This window comes from Polypterus senegalus, chromosome 1 (assembly GCF_016835505.1).
Source record: "Polypterus senegalus isolate Bchr_013 chromosome 1, ASM1683550v1, whole genome shotgun sequence".
Lineage (NCBI taxonomy): Eukaryota > Metazoa > Chordata > Cladistia > Polypteriformes > Polypteridae > Polypterus > Polypterus senegalus.
In genome coordinates, this window is record NC_053154.1 from 274,138,322 (window position 1) to 274,160,181 (window position 21,860).

Below are 21,860 nucleotides of genomic sequence, written 5' to 3' on the forward strand. Positions count from 1 at the left end.
AGTCATTCCACTCGCAAGGTGGATGTTGCATAGCATGTGACGTTGATAGAAAGCAAACTGTGAACAGGAGCTCTCTGATGTGTTCCTCATTTGTAGTCATGCTTGTTCCTTTAACATTCCATTTACTCACAGTCCAATCATTCTGAAATGCATGTACATTTGGAAAGTACAAGTTTGGCCAAGTTGCTTAGAAACTGCACTGTAAACCACAACAGCACTGTTTCACCACTCACCACTAATTCATTCCATGACAGTAAGAAAATCACTTCATGTGCTCTCATTACAGTTAATAATTTTTTTAACAATTGAAGGGTACATAAAATTTGTCTTTCACCCATCATTTGGCACAAAGCAGGACTCAACCCTGAAGAGGTCAGTGGCCCATCATAGGCCACTCATTTATTCAATACCCATTTAATACCCATCCCTTACTAATTCATGACTTGCTTTTGTTTTGAGAACTGGAACAAGGTGGAGTAAAACTACAAACACTGATCTGCAACAGATACTGAAAAATGTATGGCCAAATGCTACAGACTGACTGGCTGTTATATTAAAAGCACAGAGTGGCTAGACAGATGCATGCATTTGGTTAAAATGTGCTTAAATAGTTTCTGCAGTCAATTGTTAGAGAAACAAGGACATTAATAAAGAATGAGTGCATCAATTGTTTCAAAGTGCTTCTAGTGACATGGTAGTGCATTGGATAGTACTTAGGCCACCATGTTAATTTTAGGCTGGACTGCTTTTTGGGAGAAGATAACATATTCTCAAAGACAAGTTCGATTTGTACCTGTAAATCATTGGTGTGTGAGTGTGATCAAGTCTGTTTTCCCACGTCAATTCCCATCTCAATGCAGTAGTCATTTTGCACCTTTTCGTACTCTAACTAGAAAAGGCAGGCAAGCAAATTAATAGAGTGATATGAAATTATAGACATGAATAAACAATCAATGAGTAAATAGTGATTAATTGAAAAGAAAATCATCAAAATTAACTAGCCGTAGATTTGTGGGATTTGCTGGCCACCCACTGTGCAGATTTTGGCTTTGATGTGATGTCCTTAAATAAACCTTCTTGGTTTATTTAGCCTTCACACCAAACAGCAGTTTTTTTAAACAACATTGTTTTAGGGTATTTGTGAAATTAATCCCCAATTAATCTTTTACAATTCCTAATAACTCAAGAAATATAACAAAAAGGTGCATGCAGAATGTTTAAAACTGATCCATCATATTGCGCTTTTGCATTCTTTAACTGTTTGCTTCTTCTGTGGCAAATGACCTAGAGAGTTTAATTGATTTTACTGCCTGTTATCCCTGATCTAACACAGAGATATTAAAATAATGGTTTGCACATGTACAGCAGCTTTGGCAGTAGGCAGCATAGATTGACCTATAGTATGTGGGCCATGTTTTGGGCTCACTGTAGCTATCCCATATTAACCTTGTCACTTGAATATGACTGCAAGGAAATATCTTTCTGCCTTGTCTCACTCCTGTAGGAGCCTGAAGCCATCACTATCCCATGTGAAACCACAGGCATATCCATAAAATTGTGACTGTGCACTAATCACCAGTAAGTGAGACATATGGAAGGCAGCTATGCTAAACACTATATCACCAGTGTTTTGAGACATAATAACCAAGCTTCAACGTCTTATTCTCTTTTATGCCTTCTGGTTGTAGTGGTGGCCTTGATTATGCCAAGCTCTGCAAGTCACAGCAGAATTTTTTTTATTGTCAGCAATATTTACTAGTATATCTACTGCACTTCTCATTATAGCCACCCTGGAGTCATAGTTACTATATGAACAAATCACTGCAACTAGCTTAATACTAACATCCTACTTGTCTGTCAGCCTTCTCTGAATATATCAGAAGTTAACAAACGTTGCAGGCTTAGAGGATCAACTGCTTATTTCCATGATTTTATTCTTAGGTTCAGCACATAAATGTGAATGTAGATTTTTCTTTAAATCCTCGTAATCTTCTGAGGACTTTTGGTTAACTAATTGCTCCTAGCTTCACTTGAACAAGACTCTGAGGAATTTAAGCTCTTCATGTCCAGACAGCTGCATCCATAGACAGCCACCCCCCACACTTTCTACAGTATATTAATACCACATCTTGTTCTTGGAGGGGCTGATTTCTGTTTGAATCAAACTCTACTATAGATTGCTCTAGTAGGTGCCGGAGATCACAGTCGGATGAGGCTAAGGAGAGCAGCTACCACAAACAACATAGAGGTCAGCCTCAAGTCCCAAAATGTGGATGCACCCTGTCAGAAAGTACTTGGCAATTAAAAACAAAAAAAAAAAAGAGGTCAAATATGGACATATGAATGACAGAACTAATGCACAGATAAGTCAGGAAAGCTCCAGGGAAGACACAAGCATAACAATGGGTAGGTAGAAGACTAACTGTAGGTGGGGCTGTTCTGACCTAATTAAAATACTAATATATATACTCTGATCAGCCAGAACATTAAAACCTCCTACATAATGTTATGTAGGTCCCTATTGTTCTACCAAGACAGCTTAGACCCATTGAGGCATGGACTACTCAAGAAGGTGTCCTGAGGCATCTGGCACTGAGATGTTAGCAGCAGATCCTATAAGTCCTGTAAGTTTGGAGGTGGGGCCTCCATGGATCAGACCTGTTTTCCAAGCATATCCCATAGATGCTTAATTAGATTGGGAACTGGGGAATTTGAAGGCCAAGTCAATACCCTGAACTCTTTGCCAAGTTCCTCAAACCATTGCTGTACAATTTTTGCAGTGTGGCAAAGTGCATCATGCTGTCATCCCTTCCCCAGGTAAATGACACACTCCCACTCAGCCGTCCACATAATCTAAAAGAAAATGTGATTAATCAGACAAGGTCAGTTTCTTCCTCTGCTCCATGGTCCATTTCTGATTCTCACATGCTCATTGATGCACTATCGGTGGGTAGACAGGGGTCAGCATGGGCACTCTGGTCTGTAGTTATGCAGCCCCAAGTTGTGATGCACTATGTGTTCCGGCAACTTGCACTCATAGCCCGTATTAGGACTTTCAGAATTTGTGCTATAGTAACTGTTCTGTGGGACTGAACCAGACAGGCTAGACTTCGCTCTCCCAATGCATCATGAGTATTGGGTGGCTATGATAATGTCTCCAGCTCAGTGGTTGTGCTTCCTTGGACCACTTTTGGTAGGGACTTACCACTGCATACTGGAAAAACTCCTCCAGACCCGACTTTTTTGAGATGCTCTGACTTAGTCGTCTAGCCATCACAAAGTCGCTCAGTTCTTTATGCTTGCACATTTTTTCTGCGTACAGCACATTACCTTCAAGAACTGACTGTTCACTTGCAGCCTATTATATCCCACCCCTTGACATGTGCCTCTGTAATGAGATAATCAATGTCATTCACTTCAACTATCAGCGTTTTTAATGTTGCGTTGATCAGTGTGTATATATCGCATTATTAAAGGAACACATTATTTTATATAGCATGTGTCAAAGCACATTTACAGCCCAGACAAGCAGCCCGATTTGCTTAGGGTCACAAAGTGAATCAGTGGTGAGGACTAAACCGGCAACCTTATCATTTAAGGGCCATTTGCATACTTACAAGGTTATATGGACTTAAATGTAAATATTACTGTAAATTTATTAAAAACATTTAAAGCTCCAAATGTTAATGCTTAAACCTGAAGTTAATACTGCTAGTGGAAATATGAGAAGGAGCACATCTTTTCAGGAAGAAGCAGAACTTTTCTTGTAACATTTAAAAGGTGTATTTTTTATTCTTTTTCTATGTTAAAAGTCTATTATCTCATAACCAAAAGGTACCTTATTTGTAAATGCTTTTGTATTTAGAAAAAAATTGCCTGGATATTTTGATAATTATTTTAATTGAAAAGATAGTGTGATATTTTAGGTCTAGAGCTTTAGGAATGCTGCTGTATAAGGTATTGCATGGCACCGAATGTTTTAGCTGATAGGTAATAAGGAATTGGTTTAATTCATATAGATAGATAGATTGATAGATAGATAGATACTTTATTAATCCCAAGGGGAAATTCACATACTCCAGCAGCAGCATACTGATAAAGAACAATATTAAATTAAAGAGTGATAACAATGAAGGTATAACAGACAGACAATTTTGTATAATATTAACGTTTACCCCCCAGGATGGAATTGAAGAGTTGCATAGTGTGGGGGAGGAACGATCTCCTCAGTCTGTCAGTGGAGCAGGACGGTGACAGCAGTCTGTCACTGAAGCTGCTCTTCTGTCTGGAGATGATACTGTTCAGTGGATGCAGCGGATTTTCCATTATTGACAGGAGCCTGCTCAGTGCCTGTCGCTCTGCCACAGATGTCAAACTGTCCAGCTCCGTGCCCACAATAGAGCCTGCCTCCCTCACCAGTTTGTCCAGGCGTGAGGCATCCATCTTCTTTATGCTGCCTCTCCAGCACATCACCGCATAGAAGAGGGCGCTCGCCACAGCCGTCTGATAGAACATCTGCAGCATCTTATTGCAGATGTTGAAGGACGCCAGCCTTCTAAGTAAGTATAGTTGGCTCTGTCCTCTCTTGCATAGAGCATCAGTATTGGCAGTCCAGTCCAATTTATCATCCAGCTGCACTCTCTGGTATTTATAAGTCTGCACCCTCTGCACACAGTCACCTCTGATGATCCCAGGGTCCATGAGGGGCCTGGGCCTCCTAAAATCCACCACCAGCTCTTTGGATTTTCTGGTGTTCAGGTGTAAGTGGTTTGAGACGCACCATTTAACAAATTTCTTGATTAGGTTCCTATACTCCTCCTCCTGCCCACTTCTGATGCGGCCCACAATACCAGTGTCATCTGCAAACTTTTGCACGTGGCAGGACTCCGAGTTGTATTAGAAGTCCGATGTATACAGGCTGAACAGGACCAGAGAAAGTACAGTCCGCTGCGGTGCTCCTGTGTTGCTGACCACAATGTCAGACCTGCAGTTCCCGAGATGCACATACTGAGGTCTGTCTTTAAGATAGTCCACGATCCATGCTACCAGGTATGAATCTAATCCCATCTCTGTCTGTTTGTCCCTAAGGAGCAGAGGTTGGATGATGTTGAAGGCGCTAGAGAAGTCCAGAAACATAATTCTTACAGCACCACTGCCTCTGTCCAAGTGGGAGAGGGATCGGTGTAGCATATAGATGATGGCATCCTCCGTGCCCACCTTCTCCTGGTATGCGAACTGCAGAGGGTCGAGGGCGTGGCGGACTTGTGGCCTCAGTTGGTGAAGCAGCAGCTGCTCCATGGTCTTCATCACATGTGACGTTAGAGCGACAGGCCGGAAGTCGTTCATCTCACTAGGACGTGATACCTTTGGGACTGGGGTGATGCAAGATGTTTTCCAAAGACTCTGGACTCTTTTCAGAAGAATAACTGCCATTATAAAGCACATACACTGCTTATGGTCACATAAGTGTGCTTCCTACAATCTTCCGTTATACAAGCTCACCTCGGTATAGCATCCTGCTTTAAGCATAAGTTAGTTTATTAGCTCTGAAAGCAGATGATTTCAGAGAAAGGATTTTATTTATGAGCCCCGATAGTTACCTTAGGGACAGAATTATGCTTAAGTATAACTATATAAGGCCAGCAAACGAGCTCATCAGAGTTCTTCTACAACCATCATGACTGAAATAAATGTGCAATGTAGAAGAGGTTAAGACACCAGACAGCAAAGCAAGACCAGAGGCGCCCAGAGGCTACCAAGTTGTATGGTGTGGATTGCCATATCTTCATTTGCTTTCACTTTGGCATATATTATTATTTAATATTAATACTTTGAACGGAGTTAACCACCTGCTTTCTCTGGTGCATTACTTAGTTCAACAGGTGAGGTGGATTAGCTCCAATAGAATTGTTAAAGTAGCATGATATACTGTTGAATAAAGTGTGGCCTACATAGAATCAATACAGCAGCATGATACAGAATTAAGTGAGGGCTCTTTGATCATAAATGGTGTTTAAATTTGAAGTAAAACAGAAATAGCCTACACTAAAAAGAATCTGAAGAGGCAAGAGAAGGTATGTTTTGTGGAAAGATGTCCGCAAAAGACTTTCCACAATGAAACAGTGATTCGTTCATAATGCAGTTTTACACTCCACTTTTACTAAAATAAAAAAGAGAACCTCATACTTTGTGATATAAGGACTTATTATTACCTACTATTTACATTGCTTGTATAAATACTTCAGATTGCGTTAGTAGTAGTCATTTTATTGTCACGTTAACAGTGCACAATTAAATTCTTTATATTTGCTTCTTGGATTGTTAAAATTTAGTATTTTGCCTAAACTTTTTATTATGAAAAATGATGGTCTCAAAATGTAATAATGTTATCATGTTAGTAATAGTATATTAGCATAGTCCCAGGAAAATCTCAACATTATCTTTTACAACTGTGTTCATGGAAGGTGGGGAGAATCTGTTACTTGTTTTCAAGGCAGGAAATAAAAAGCATATAACTAGGGGGCAAAGCAACAGATTTCTCACCCACACTAGAAGTCACACATTCATATTTAATTAATTCTTCAATTTCAAAAAATAAGCAACAAAAAATCTAACAATATCGAAAAACTGAAATAGTATAAGAGAAGAAATTCATGCTGACTCTTAATTATCAAGAGCTTAACTTGATTTGGGAAGTAATAGTGTGTGTTAAATATAAATGTAAGAATGGTTTTGGCAAAGGATGGGTTTCTGTGGAGAGTAGTGGGATGTGCTACGGTATATAAAGATAAAGTATGTATGACTATAAAAGGATTTTATACAAGTACACTTTCTAATTTTTATCTTCTTGACAAGTAACAAATCTGGGGTATTAGTACTAAGGGTATTAGTATTGGCTTGGCTGAGTGTTACAATAAGCCAGATGTTTACAAAAAACATTCTTAGGTTTCCTCTGCACACTTTTTAAAAGCTAACAAAAGTAACTTAATAAAGTCTAAAGACTGCCCTTGAAGCAAATTGCCACTCTTGCCATGCCCATGTTGTATTCAATCTCAAGCAATATTTCAAGTGAACAGAGGACATTGAAATTCTTACTTGCATGTCTACCTAACATGCAGTCTCCAGTACCATTTTCTAACTGTTGTGCAATGGGTTCCTCTAATGAGTTCATCGATTCTGACTTTGTTGCTTGCAGTAAAGGCGTTTTATAACTGAACATTATAGACCTAATCAGCAATGTCTGTGCTTCCGTAAGTAACATGGATTGTCCATTATCAGACACTGTTGGTATCCATGGTGGAATCTAAATCTACATACTGAAGTCAAACATGAACGTCAGAAGGCATTAAGCGAATACATATGTCCACCACAACATTAGCTATAAATATGTAACTAAGGCAGGCAGATTCATTTTCCACTCAAATTTGAAATAACAGATTAAACTACTTATAACAATGCCATGTGTTTCAGTATTGTCAGGTATTCTTTGCTAGTTCTCATATGGTTATTAATTTTGGTAAAACACTCATATAATCTATATGTCTATATAATGTATTTTATATCTATCTTAGTTTAATAAGTACAGTAAGAGCGTCCTTGCAAGTAATGGTTAACCCCTGACACATTTTGTACAGAACTTCAAAAAATAACCCCCCTTTACAGCTACCCCCACACAACAGTACCGAGTCCAAAGTGAGCAACAGGTTCCATTTCACACAGGTAGCCAGATCCTCCATCGATGATGCGTGTATGGGGACCACTTTTCTTAGTGTAAGCAACCACCTTTGCTCCGCGGGCAAAAGCTCCATGTTTGGTCCGTGGAATCACTCTTAACCATGTATTGGCAGAACCCTGGAGAGAGAAAGAAACAGGAATCTTTTGTAGTATGAAGAGACAGATTGTTTAAATGAGTGAAAGCCCCCTAAAAAGGTACATAGCAATCTGTCAGTTGGTCTTTGTTGAATATTCATAACGTCTTCTAGTGATATTGAAGCTGCTCTTAATCATCACCTCCTATCCAGACGCTGCAAAATGCCATGTTATGACAAAGCAGTGAGAAGTCATACTGCAAACCGTCTCCATATTATATGAGTGTGCCAGTGTGGGGTCACAGACCTTGTGCTATAACACATATATTGTTCCAGTTTGAGTACATCCCCATCTTAGCCATGCCTCTCACCTGCTTTTGGGTGGAAATGGTTTCTTTTGGACACTGCCTTTGTTATACTCCTTGTCACACCATGTCCAGTATGCTTTTAAACATGCCTTCCATCCGTAATGTAAAAGCGATTGGCAGAAGCAATTTTGGTTTAATAACTTCTGTTGCTACCTTCTTAGATTTACACAGATCTCACTCAATGAGTTCTATTGAACTGAAAGCAGAGTTGCAAAGGCAGAATAGCACCTTCATGTCATGACTTACCTGATTCTCAGCCACACCATTTCACTTCTCCTATTGTTTGAAGTCCTACCAGGTGCATTAAATTATCTTTTTAACCATAAAACTAAACAAAATCATATATCTCTACTAATACAATTTGATTGCATTGCATCCTCACTGCTACTTGTGAATATGACTTAATATTACAAAAATATTCAATAAACAAAGATCTAGTATCCATGTCTTCCATGAAGCAAATAAACAAATTATAAAATGCTTCAAGTGTGCAAACAGCTAACTAAGTCCCTGAGCACACATATCCTTTAAAATGTATACATCCATCCATTTTCTAACCCGCTGAATCCGAATACAGGGTCACGGGGGTCAGCTGGAGCCAATCCCAGCCAACACAGGGCACAAGGCAGGAACCAATCCTGGGCAGGGTGCCAACCCACCGCAGGACACACACAAGCACACACTAGGGCCAATTTAGAATCGCCAATCCACCTAACCTGCATGTCTTTGGATTGCAGGAGGAAACCGGAGCGCCCGGAGGAAACCCACGCAGACACGGGGAGAACATGCAAACTCCACGCAGGGAGGACCCGGGAAGCGAACCCGGGTCTCCTAACTGCGAGGCAGCAGCGCTACCACTGCGCCACCGTGCCGCCCTAAAATGTATACATTTTCTAGCATTTTACTTTTGTTTATTTTATTTTTATTTTTGGGTCAAGTTTCCCAGTAGTCACTAAGAGAGACCCATATTTTCCTGGGTGCATGTAATGTGGTCACAACTTCGGATGATTATCTTATTTAAAGCTTGGCTGCATACCCAGTAACTGTCTGTACTTTTAAAAAACCAAGTGAAGATTCAGCAGCCAGAGAATACTAGCGTTATAAGAATTTTCTTTTTAGTTTTAGGTTTTGGGATTGAATTTCTATTTGCCTAGTAAATACAAGGTTGCTTTTCCATTTTGTTTGGTTGCTGATACTTAGCCCACTGGTGTTAAAATCCCTGCAACTTTTAAAGAAGTTTATTATACACACCCTTATAAAGAATTTCTGCCACTTGCTACAGAATAGAAGTACAATTTTTTGTCCAAACAATTGTGATAATAGCAGCATAGTTCTTCTTTCAGAACACATTTATTTTGTTTAGAAGTGGCATTATCACCACAAAGTTGATTTGGTTCTTTAAAGTGAAGTCTTGAATAACCTAAACAAAAACCTGTTCACAATAGTTTTGATGTTTTCCAGTAGATGTTTGTTCATCAATATAATGTTGGTGAGAGTTGTTCTGGAATGTATCCCTTTATTGTGGTTGTAGGATTAAGGTTGTCACCTATGGAGAGATTAGGCAGTTTCTTTTATGCAGTCTGGTTCCACACAAAAATGAGAAAAGCACTATATTGATAAAATGATAGCATTATCAAATCAAGAGCTCAAAGGAACGTTATATAATGACAAAAACTCTACCCATTTATTTTCTACACTTACAGTTTCTATTGTTATACTAGCCACATTACCTGTTGAGGACAGGTAATAGAATACATTTTAAAGTATTTCCTATCACTTGTCCCGCGAGTACCTTCAGTACCTTTCCTTGTGTGTCAGAACCTCTCCTGACCGGTGCTTCACCTGTTGAGTGCATTCCCATAAAGTCTGCTACTTAGACTTCTTGCTCACCTCCTGCCCACTTTCCATCTTTGAAGGAGGCTCTCAGTGTGCCTTCTATTCTTTTACTCCTCCTCATGTGTCTCACACTCACACTTACTCTTTTGATTGCATCACCAAAGCTAAACTGACCAATCACATCAAATCCTAACTTGTCAATCAAGTTGCTCATAGGAACCAGACATGTACACATATCACAGTGTTTTATTATATAGTAGATAGAGAATATTGAATCATAGTGGATTCAATTTGGTCTTTTTGAAGTGGATTAATAGACGGAGACTTTTTAATACAAAAGTGAAAGAAGATCTCTGAAAAGTGGTCTAAATTAATTACAAATATAAAAATACAAAATAATTGATCACATAAGTATTCACCGACTGTAATGTGACATATTTAAATTATCACTGGTGCAGCCAATTGGTTTTAAAAGTTGTGTAATTAGTTAAAAGGGGATCACCAGTCTGAAGATCAAGTGTTTTCAATTAATTGTAATATAAATGAACCTGTATGTAGAAGGTTCAGCTTGTGGTGAGTCAGTATTGTGGCCAGTCTACATAACGAGGATAAAAGAACATTCCAAGCAACAAGAAAATATCCATTTAACTGAATAACTCTTGGGGTCCAGTTAAGTGAAACATTAAGAGATTAAAAGAAGATGTCACGGCTATAATTCCACCTTGATCAGGTCATCCACAAAAACCAAGTGATCAAAGAAGAAGACTAATGAGGGAGGTCACCAAGAGGCCTATGGGAGCTCTAGGTGTTACAAGCTATAGTGGAAAAAATTGGAGAGATTGCACATAAAACACCTACTGCCTAAGTGCTCCACCTGTCACAGCTTAAAAAATGCCACAGTTAAAAAAACACACATGCCATCCTGGCATAATTTGCCACGAGGCACACAGGAGACTCTGAAGTCACCTACAAGAAGGTTCTATGGTCTGATGAGACCAAAAATGAACTTTTTTGGCCTACAGACTGAAGCCAAACACTGCACATTATCAAAAATAGACCATCCCCACCATGAAGCGTGGTGGTGGCAGCATCATGTTGCAGGAATATTTCTCTTCAGAAGGCCATGGAAGGGTAGAATACCCTTGTGACCGTAAAATGAATGCAATAAAATACTGGAAAATCATGGATGAAAACCTGGTGCAGTCTGTAAGAAACCTGCAACTTGGGAGATTTCTTTTCCAACAAGACAATAACTTCAAGTATAAATCTACATAGCTACATACTAATGACCATGGCCAGACTGGGAAGCTTATTCAGGCTGAGAATCCCAAGTCTAACCCAAGCCACACATTATCCATCAGATTTCTCATACAGGCACAGACTCAAAAAAACAACAAACACCACTTTGCCTTGGAATTTTTTATGAATGAGGGGACAGTAGACACAGCTTTTACAGATACATTTCACTCTTAAATATTAGTCTCAAGACAACCTCTGATAAAGTGTGGAACAATACTTCATAAATATAAACACTTCATAAATAAATAAACCATGTAGTTCTATAATATTTATATCAAAACAAATGAACCACAAAAAGTAGTTGTCAGTGGAATCCACAGTGCATAGATAATGTTCACAATTTCAAATGTGAGTCTGGAATCTACACGGCTGAGCCGCTGTCAGTGTCTGGATGGTGATGCTGAATACTCGTCCACAAAGTTTGAAGTGTTGGTCAAAAAAGACCACTTTGAATTATTTCAATAAACAGAAGACTCAAAAAATGTCTCGGAGCCACAAAATTTTGTCAAGTATTTTTTAAAGAATGCACTTAGTAAACAAAAAACTATGAAACATTACGTGTAGCCTATTCAGTCACTCTCTCATCATAGCACTAAGGTTTAACTGTCAAAGTGCAAGAGACGCACTTTAAAAATATTAAAATAAAGTAAAAACAAGACACGTTCATTTACAAACATCATGAAAAAAGAACAACAGGTGCATTTAAAAACACAAATCATTCCACTCCCATACACATTTCATTAATAAAAAAATTAAATAAAACATTTCGTGTAGTCTATTCAGTCACTCTGAGGGGAAAAAGGAAAAACAAAATGTAAAATGTAACCATATGCTACACTTCATTAAAATTTGAAACAAAAATAAAACAAAATAAATACACAGTAACTAATACCAAAACCTATACAGCATCCAAATATATATTATAAACTTTTAAACAATCTTCATATGTAACTTTAATCACAAAAGCACCAGAAGTACGCACCTCTCATCACAGCTCAACTGTCAGAGCCCGAGACACACGTGAAGTCAAAACTTGACGAACCAAAACAAGAAACCATCCAACTAGAAACCAGAAAAGAACCCTCCAACATTAAACCGAAAGGATTTGTGCCCACAATAACCTGCTCGTTTCCAGTACAATAACATTATATAACTTCACCATTAATTTATTTCACTTATTGCTCTGGATGCTAGGCCAGGCCAGGCAGCAGGCCACCGAGAAGGCTCCCGCTGATTGTAAATGTCAGTCCGGCTCTGGTAATGACTTAAAAACCACAGTGTTAATGCCCTAGAATGGTGGAGTCAAAGATCTCAATTCATTTGAAACTTTGTGGCTGAACTTGAAAATGTCCGTTCACTCACGATCCCCATGCAACTTAACAGAGCCTGAGTAGTTTAGCAAAGAAGAATGGGGAAATAATGCAGCTGACAGTGACATGACCACACAGACTCAAGGTTGTCATGGCTGTCAAAGGTGCTTCTAAGAAATACTGACTTGAAGGGGGGTGAATATTTATACAATCAACTATTCTGTGTTTTATATTTTTAATCAATTTAGATCACTTTGCAGAGATCTGTTTTCTCTTTGATATTGAAGAGTCTTTTTCTGTTGACCAATGACAAAAAAGCCAAATGAAATCCAATGTTGTACAACACTGAAACGTAAAAACACTTCCAAGGCTGTGAATACTTTTAATATGCAATACACTGTGTTTTTTTCATTGAGTACTCCAGTCATCCTCCCAAATAAAAAATGTGTATTTTAGATTAGTTGGGTGTCCAGTAATAGACTGACACCCCATCCACAGTTGACACCTAATTGGGGTTAGATACTGCCAGGATAGGCCAGGCACAGCTGACGTTGATCTGGGTAAGTGTGTTTGAAAAAAAGTGATGGATAGATGGATGGATGGATGGATTTTTTCCAATTCAGGGTGGTGAGGTTTCGCAGTCTATCCTAGCAGCATGGAGATAAGGTAGGAACCCACCCTACATTTTCCACCAGCCCAACACAGAGATTCTATTGTAGACTCAGCTATTAGCCTAGCCTTTAAGATCTGAGAACAAATTGGAGCCCCCAGAGAAAAGTCACATGAGGGAATATGCAAATCTACACAGACTGGCTTCAAAATGAACTCTGGTCAACTGAGATATATTTTGCAACACAGTTGTCACTAATAAAAACATACTTGTATTTGCTAGGTAGAAGGAAACCCAATAATAGGAATAAATTCTCACAATTTTTAATCATTTAATAAATCACTAAAACTAGTTTACACTCACATTTTATTCATAACTGGTTTGCCAAATACAGTGACTTTCACAATATCCAATTTGCTGATGGCAATACAGTAAATGGGATGGCAAAAGAAATGAAGAGTCAGATCTAACTGAATGCTGTTGTGTTATTAACCTGTCATCACACAGAACTTGTACTCTTAGACATGGAGGCAGTTACCCAGCCATTAGCTTATGAGACAGTATCAGTGGAAAATGCTAGCTGCGTCATATTCCATACTGCATGAGGATGACAGGCAGATTGTAATGGGTTCACTTGGGTAATGAGAGTGTCTCCAGTTGTCCAGAAAAAAAGGAAGGAAAGGAAGAATACTATTGATGTATTTTTTGTATCTGCTACAGAAACAATTGTCAGTAGCAGCATTACTATGTGAAATGGTAACACAAACACACAGACAGAACGTCCATACTGAGGAGTGTTCACAGAAACCACAGATTTCTAAATTATCCTCAAATGAAATGTATGCTAAATACAGCCATAACAAAGCCCATCCAATGTTACAGGATTGTAGCCACCCTGGACATAAACTGCTAACATCTCCACATTCAGGGAGTTAGGAGTGTACCACTAAAGCACCAACCACCTGGTTCAAATACAGTTTTAGCTTCTTAACAATACTTGTGAAAATTTAAAAGTACAAAGGTGGATTGAGTTCTTTCTGTTATCACTTTGGAAATTTGTACCAACTATATCTGCCTGTCAAAACAGTTCCCTTGTCTGCAGCAGTGAAGTTCAACCAGAATTCAATATGTCAATGTGCTCTGTGTATTTAATAAGCTTTAAATTCATATGTGTATTCATTGTGCCTGACAATACAGAGGCCTCCAGGAGGTGGTCTTTTGAAGCACTTTTAGTCACAGGCTCATTCCACCATGGTGTGCTAAGAAATGCCTCTGGCGGTCTTTTCTACCCACTGCTATCAGGCAATTCATTGCTTCCACCCGATGTACTCGTTAACTTTATTTATTTATTTATCTATCAATTTATTGATTGGCTGTGAGTCTGTATTCTTGTTTTTTATCTTTCTGCTGCTGTATGCGTTTGAATGTCCCCATGGGATTTAAACAGTTTATCTAATCTAATCTAATATACATAACCTGGATAAGAAATAGTATTCTTTCATATACAATGTAAATTTTATTTCAGCTTATTATTTGATTGCATCGTCTGCTTTTTCTGTTAACTAGACATTTGTGTTTTTCTGTTTCTGACAGGAGAAACACTGAAAAAAAACTTCTTTGCTTCTAGAGATTTCAAAAGCTGCTAAACACTGATTGGTTTATTTTATGAAAACACTATTATCTTAAAGTTATCAAACGTGTCACCATGGCAGTTAGGAACCCCCCCAACTACTGGATTCTAAACACACCAGAGCATTACAATGGATTACTTGCTAAACCGTGGGACTTGTGAAATTCGGTGCTCTGTAACATTCGACCCTCCTGATTTCTGCACTCTGACATCAGCCTGTCAAGACAATAGCTGTAACACTGAGAGACCCTCAGCTGGCTGAGATGCAGAGAAAAAGAGTGAGTGTCCTGTCAACTACAGTAACGTTCACCTTACTGATATTCAATGGAGGTCCCCCAGCATGCCTAAAATTATTATTTGTATTGTGCTTCAGTTTTCTTGTAGTTGTTTGGTCACCGTTGCGCCTTTGAGGCTGTGTTGTAAATGCAAAGACCCTTCCATAGTTCATTTTCCAACACTGAACCTGGCCCATTCTTAAAGCTACTGCTCCCTCTTAGGCACTTGTTTTATTCAAGTGCCAGCATTCAAGAAACCATTTCCACATCTCATTTCAGGGTAGCCCTTAATTATACAGAGTAATATCATTTTTAACACAGTACCGTTCAAAAAAAGCTTACTTAATAATTTATCTAAAGAAATGAATCATTTGTTGTGGACTGACATTCAATACTCATGAATGCTCTTGTCCTTGTTTTTCTCTTACCGGGTTGACTTTGAAAACAGAGAGGGGCTGCGCCACATTTTCACCGTGAGACACTATAAGATCCAGCCGTCCGTCTCCATCAAAATCTGTAACAACAGCTCCTGCAAGATAAATTGATTCTTGAGTAATCACCTTAGATATAAGCTAAAACTTGTGGCTCTCAGATGAAAAGCAATTAGACTCTCTTTTCAATGCATTTTAAACTATGAAGCAATTAAAGAGAGCAGGCAAAATAATTAAAGGAAAAAAGCAGAACTACTGAAACACAGGCTGGCAGGGTTATGAGATGATACTTATTAGAAAAAAAAACTGTCCTAACTGAATGTCTCTATTGTGGTATTCACTCTGGCCTAGTCTTGTGACCATAAGGTTGTCTGGGACGCTCAAATTTCATTTATAGCTGTGAATAGGGCTGTCAGTTTCACTAAAAGTAAATTATTAAGCGTGTAGGGCTCTGCTTGCGTTTACAGATTTCTACTAGTGAAATACTCATGTGTTCACGGTCAGCTTAAAGCAGTGCTTTCCAACCTTTTCTGTGCCCCACATCCCTAGAATGTTTTTTTTTTTATTTCATGTTCGTACCCCCAACAAAAATAATATGATATTTGAAAATGAAGAAGTCAAATTTCTCATTTTTGAACTACATACAGTATGGCAGGTGAACAAATTGAACTAAAAAAGAGTTTAACTATCCATCCATCCATTTTCCAACCCACTGAATCCAAGCACGGGGGTCTGCTGGAGCCAATCCCAGCCAACACAGGGCACAAGGCAGGAACCAAACCAGGGCAGGGTGCCACCCCACTGCAGGACACACACAAACACACACTAGGGCCAATTTAGATTCGCCAATCCACCTAGCCTGCATGTCTTTGGACTGTGGGAGGAAACTGGAGCGCCCGGAGGAAACCCATGCAGACACGGGGAGAACATGCAAACTCCACACAGGGAGGACCCGGGAAGGGAACCCAGGTCTCCTAATTGCGAGGCAGCAGCGCTACCACTGCACCACCGTGCCGCCCCAAGAGTTTAACTAACTGCATAAAATCTAAATCTAAATTGAGCAATTTATGTTTGCAAATCTCAATAATCTTGTAAATGTACCGCCCCAGATGCTTAGACACTTGATTGACGATGTGAGGTATCCTCCGAACCATCAAGTGGCACAAGGAAATGACACACAATCAACAATCTAGGAGTTGGGGGATTGGAGACCCCCATGAACAAACGGGTACTGGTGCACCGCTAAGCAATGAAACACAGCCGATGAGCTTTGTCCCTCAGTAACACCTGCACTGCAGTTCAAAAACAGATGCGCCACGCAGTTAACATTGCTGTGCTACCACTAGGACTGTCAGCAGGAGAGATGGGCTGAATATAAGCAGCAGGTATTACATCTAATTCAGTCCCCCCTGGGGGCAAAAATGTTAAATCAATTCTTGAAATCAGTGATGCTTCACAATCAGGGCTTGCACAGAAATCAATACTAGACCTCAAAATTCTCAATGGATTCTTGCAAGGTCCATATCCATGTTTTTAAAAAAGTCATTTGCCTTTACAGCAAAGAACCCAAAAGGACGTACATGTCTGTGGCTCATTCACAGGTGACAATTTGCCACACACTGATTGACTCTTTTCATATCATAGAACTATTAAATGACCTATAATTGATGGCACACTGCAAAACACCAATTGCACTACGATAAAAGCATCTCATTCAATTTTGGCATATTATGTTATAGCCTTCCATATTACACCGAAATTCCAACTCGCACAACCTGGGGGTGCAGGCATCCCAGTTAGGAACCACTGATTTAAAGGATAAACGTGATTTGTACTTGTGGTGTAGTGCTTACCCATTAGGCTGTTCTGCATCTACAGTATGTGCAGATGTAAACTCAATTGCTTTATCCATCTAGCCACCCATTTTTGAAAACCTGAGGCTTATCTGAGAAGCATGGGGTGCAAGATACAACTCAAACCTGACATTGGCACCAATAAAGTAATTTAATATTAAATGAGTAACATTGTCTTTTCACCTTCATATTACTAAATCTTTATCATAAGTACCAAATGTTATAATCAATACTTGTGATGGTCTTCACTAGCAAAGGTGACTTATAATACAGACTGAAAATTTTAAAAAATTGTGATGAATGATTTCAGAAAAAAGGTAATCATTTGCTCTCCTCTTTGCTCCTATATTTTAAACACTTGTGTGTTGCCATAATAGCATGCAAATAATTTTGTAAAATTTTCTGTGTAGTATGTAGAAGATAAGCAGTACTGGAACTTGCCTTGCACAATGACAACAAATTCCTAATACAAGAAATTGTATAAGGCGAAATAAAGAACAAAAAAAAAATTTCTAAGAACTGGAGCCAGATACATTCTGGTATTGTATCCCCCTCTAGTGTTCATAACACAGTATGTACCATAAAATGCTATTCAATTTTAAAAACAAACATGAAAAGAAAAAAAAATCAATTAAAAATAACACAAGGGTTGTCTTGGAATTAAGCATACATCTACATATGGAGAGAAAACCAGAAACCCTAAGAGTAGTAAAAGTGGCTCAGTGAGATAAAAAAATTTATAGCATGGTCTCCATTTTTTGTTCTCACTTAATTTAATGCATTTGTATATAAAAATAATTATAATTTTGAATTATTGTGGTGTTTTGCCAATGTAGTTAGGAAGAACCCAATGGCACCACCCACCAGAGAGATAAGAAGCAGCCACACATAGGGAGATGGCCTACTGTATATGCAGACTCAACACATACTGGAGGCTACTGGGCTGGTAGCATCTGGCAGTTTCCCAGGCAGAGTTGGAAGAAGTTATGGAGGATAGCATAGCCAGGTTGGTCCAGCTTGACATGTTATCTACACTAACTTCATGCAAGAATGCAGAGTAAAAGTAAACTAAATTCATCAACATGTCCATCCAAGGGGTGTCTGTCTGTTTCCTCACTAATGACTTTTCTAAGTCTACATTTTCCATAAAAGGGTTATGGTCACTTGAACCTATTACATTCCCAACAAGGAATCTGTAAATAATCTAAAATGCATGTCTTTGGAGTGAGGGAGGAAACCAGGGAACCAGGGAGTGCCAGGGAACACTCCTATGGACAATGTGCAAATTCTATACAGACAGTGACAGACATTCCTGTCTTTGCTCAGAATATCCTTGGTAAGGATTCATCAGTTTTGACTCATCTTTCTGCCCTGACTGGATGCATCTGTATGCTTTAGCAGCTCATTTTTTATTCAAAAAAGAAGTTGTAAAGTTTTGGGAAATTTCAGAGTAAAATATACACATAGTAACTATTCTTTGTTTTGGCCTTTTATCTATTATGCAAACACAGACGCACTTCATCTCCCTGACTGAAACAGATTGGGGATCCACTCCTGGGGCCTCATGTATAAATGGTGCGTACGTACAAAAATGTTGTGTAAGCCCATTTCCATGCTCAAATTGCGATGTATAACATCTAAACTTGGCGTAAAGCCACGCAAATTTTCACTCCTGGTAAATGTTTGGCATACGCAAGTTCTTCGCTCGGTTTTGCAAACTGACGGCACCCAGTGTCAAAGAAATGCTTTTGTTCCAGTGTGGTTTACCTTACTTGTTTAGATGCACATCCCTGACGTGGCTTTATAAATACACTGAAATTAACTGCATATTGTTTATTAGTTTAAGGCATCTGATTGTAATTAGCCTGTAACAATATAATGGTCCATGGAATGTCCAAACTATTCCAGATATCATAGCTGCTTTAGCGTTGTTACTTTCACTGCACCTTCTTTTTCCTCTTTCAGGTGCTCCCGTTAGGGGCTGCCACAGCGAATCATCTTTTTCCATATTACTCTCACTGCACTACGCGGAGTATTTATATCACTGTATCTGAGTGGGGAATCACAGCTGTACAGCAACTGATTGGAAAGAGAATTATCAGTATACAGCATTAAGAACAGTTATGCTGTCTATTGAACTGCTCTCGTATGGCAAACGCTTTAGAGCCTTTCCTGTACTGACCTCGCAGTTCAGAAACAGTTTCTTCCCAAGAACTATAAATGCACTCAATAAGTCCATCAAGTGCTCCTTGTAGAACTGTTTGTACTTATTAGTACAATCACTTCACTGTAAACTTGCAGTGCAGGTGTAATATTGCAAAACCTGAGCCACTTTAGCGCATATTTACATATGATGACGATATCACTTTTAAGATGAAATGCAGAAAAATATGTTTATTACATTATATAGATAAAATGTTAACATCATTTAAATAATCTATATTGTTAATAATTAAACATGTGTGGACATGGTGTTGCAGCGCTAGCGATGAGCTGGCACCCCGTTCACAAATTTTTCCTGCCTCACACTGGATTCTTGCTGGTGCTGGAACGACACTGGAAGGACAGATGGATGGAATAATTAAACATGTACTACAAAGATGTTTCAATGTTCCTTAAAAGTTTTGAAGAATCGGCGCTCTCTGCTTACAGATGGCTTAACATCGATTATAGAGCTGATTGTGTGGCAATTGGTTACTTGGAGAAAGAAAAGGAAGGACAGAAATTGGAGTTTGAAAGAGACAGTACTGTTGCAATAAATTATTTAATCGAAGGTCGCGCACAGCGCAGCAAACATCTTGCGGGAGGCAGGAAAAAAGGAAGAGAAAGCCCAGAAGCATGTAGTGATTCACACACATAGAGCACATAGAAGATCAAATGCAAAACAAAGCATCTACTTTAGTTACGATGGGATTTAAGAAACTAGTAAATTAAACGATTTAAAGATGAAGTTTATGATGTTCTACTTTAATGGCAAAATAAACTACGTGATTAAAGTGGAAATTACAAGATTAAAGTTGACATTTCAAGCTTTTTTCTCACATTGTCCCTTTTTTTTTTTCTTTTCTCTGTACCCTAATAAGCTTTCATATGACACTCAGATGGTGGGCTACGACTCGCCTTTTCACGGTGACTTTGATATCTGACAACTTATTTTTTTATTTTTTGGGCACTTTGCGACTTTGTGAACTTGAGCTTTCAAGTTTCTCCAACACTCTATGTCACTTGATCAGCTTCCTTTTGTTGTTTATACCACTGTTTAAACCAACAAATAGTGCGTTTTTCTTGCCTCCCCTTTGTATTCACTGAAATTCTTCTAATTTCCCCCCGTGCTATTGCCATTGCCTTTTCACAGAACGCTTAAGGGCTATTTATATTGATTTACATATTCAAAGAGGCGTAATTCTGGGAGGAGTTTGGGTGGGGCAGCAGGCACATGCAGGTGCGTTACTTTTCACGCTGACCAGGATTTATGGAGCAGAAGAACGTGAAAGTTGGCGAATGCATAGATTTATGCATCTGGATTTTTTTGTGTGTATGCACATTTCTGCTTTTGTCCTTACTCAATGTTTTAGTGCGAAATCTACGCACAGTGTTATGCATGAGGCCCCTGGACTTTACTTTATGTCCGGATTCGACTTCCTGCTTTTTGTGCTTGCATTTTAATTTTTCACTTGGAGTTTTTGGATCATAAATTCATGTAACTCTATATCAGTTTTTGGACTGTTTTTGCGTGTTGGCCCTACGTGATTCTGTTGCTGTATTCTTATGCCAGTGTAAATGGTTTCTAATTTGTGACCAAGTAGGGCAATCCAGAATCCAGTTATACACCAAACAGTCAAAAAGAAGGATAAGGGAGGGAAGACAGCAATTCAAGGGAGGATAACATGGCAGGATTTAAGAAAACCAAGAGGACAAAATAACAAACACTATGCCCTCTTTGCTTTACTATAAAGAAGTCTGGAATGCTGAATCTTAAGCACTCCTGCCTACCTCAAAGCCTTTCTTTTCTGCAATTTATAGAACTCTTTCTCGTCACCAGGCAAGCCTTTGCTTCTATTTCTCTTTTGACTCAAAGCCCATTTGACTGAGGGGTTGAAACCCTTAAAATACCAATCTTGAGGGTGCGTCTGGTGCCATTTCTGTTTCACCTTTGATCTGGTAAACACTGCATTTCCCAGCACCCATTTCAGGAACCTTAACTATAACATCAAACTATTGCTGCTGCCCACTAGTGGACTGGGGGAATATAGGCAGCTAAAAAGTTGTTGGTACGCAATCCCAAAAGGATAGGAGCATCCCTACTAGAATGTGTTGCCTGTTTCTATTTACAGTGTCACATGAAATGGACAGAGTAGTTTACAATATAATGCTCATAATACCATTCCCAGTACTGGTTTGGCTCAACATACACCTTTAATTACTGTAAGCTGTTCTAAT

General features: G+C 38.9%; 1 protein-coding gene across 2 annotated transcripts in view; it reads right to left on the bottom strand.

The window, feature by feature from the left end:
• LOC120542222 (cartilage acidic protein 1-like) overlaps nt 1–21,860 on the bottom strand; it is a 201,989-nt gene that overhangs the window by 66,745 nt on the left and 113,384 nt on the right. For both annotated transcript variants that reach the window (XM_039774526.1, XM_039774533.1), the window contains exons 10-11: nt 15,565–15,665; nt 7,683–7,851 (exon numbers count right to left, since the gene is read on the bottom strand). In XM_039774526.1, the coding sequence (XP_039630460.1) occupies nt 7,683–7,851; nt 15,565–15,665 (270 nt within the window). The remainder of the gene's footprint in view (nt 1–7,682; nt 7,852–15,564; nt 15,666–21,860) is intronic.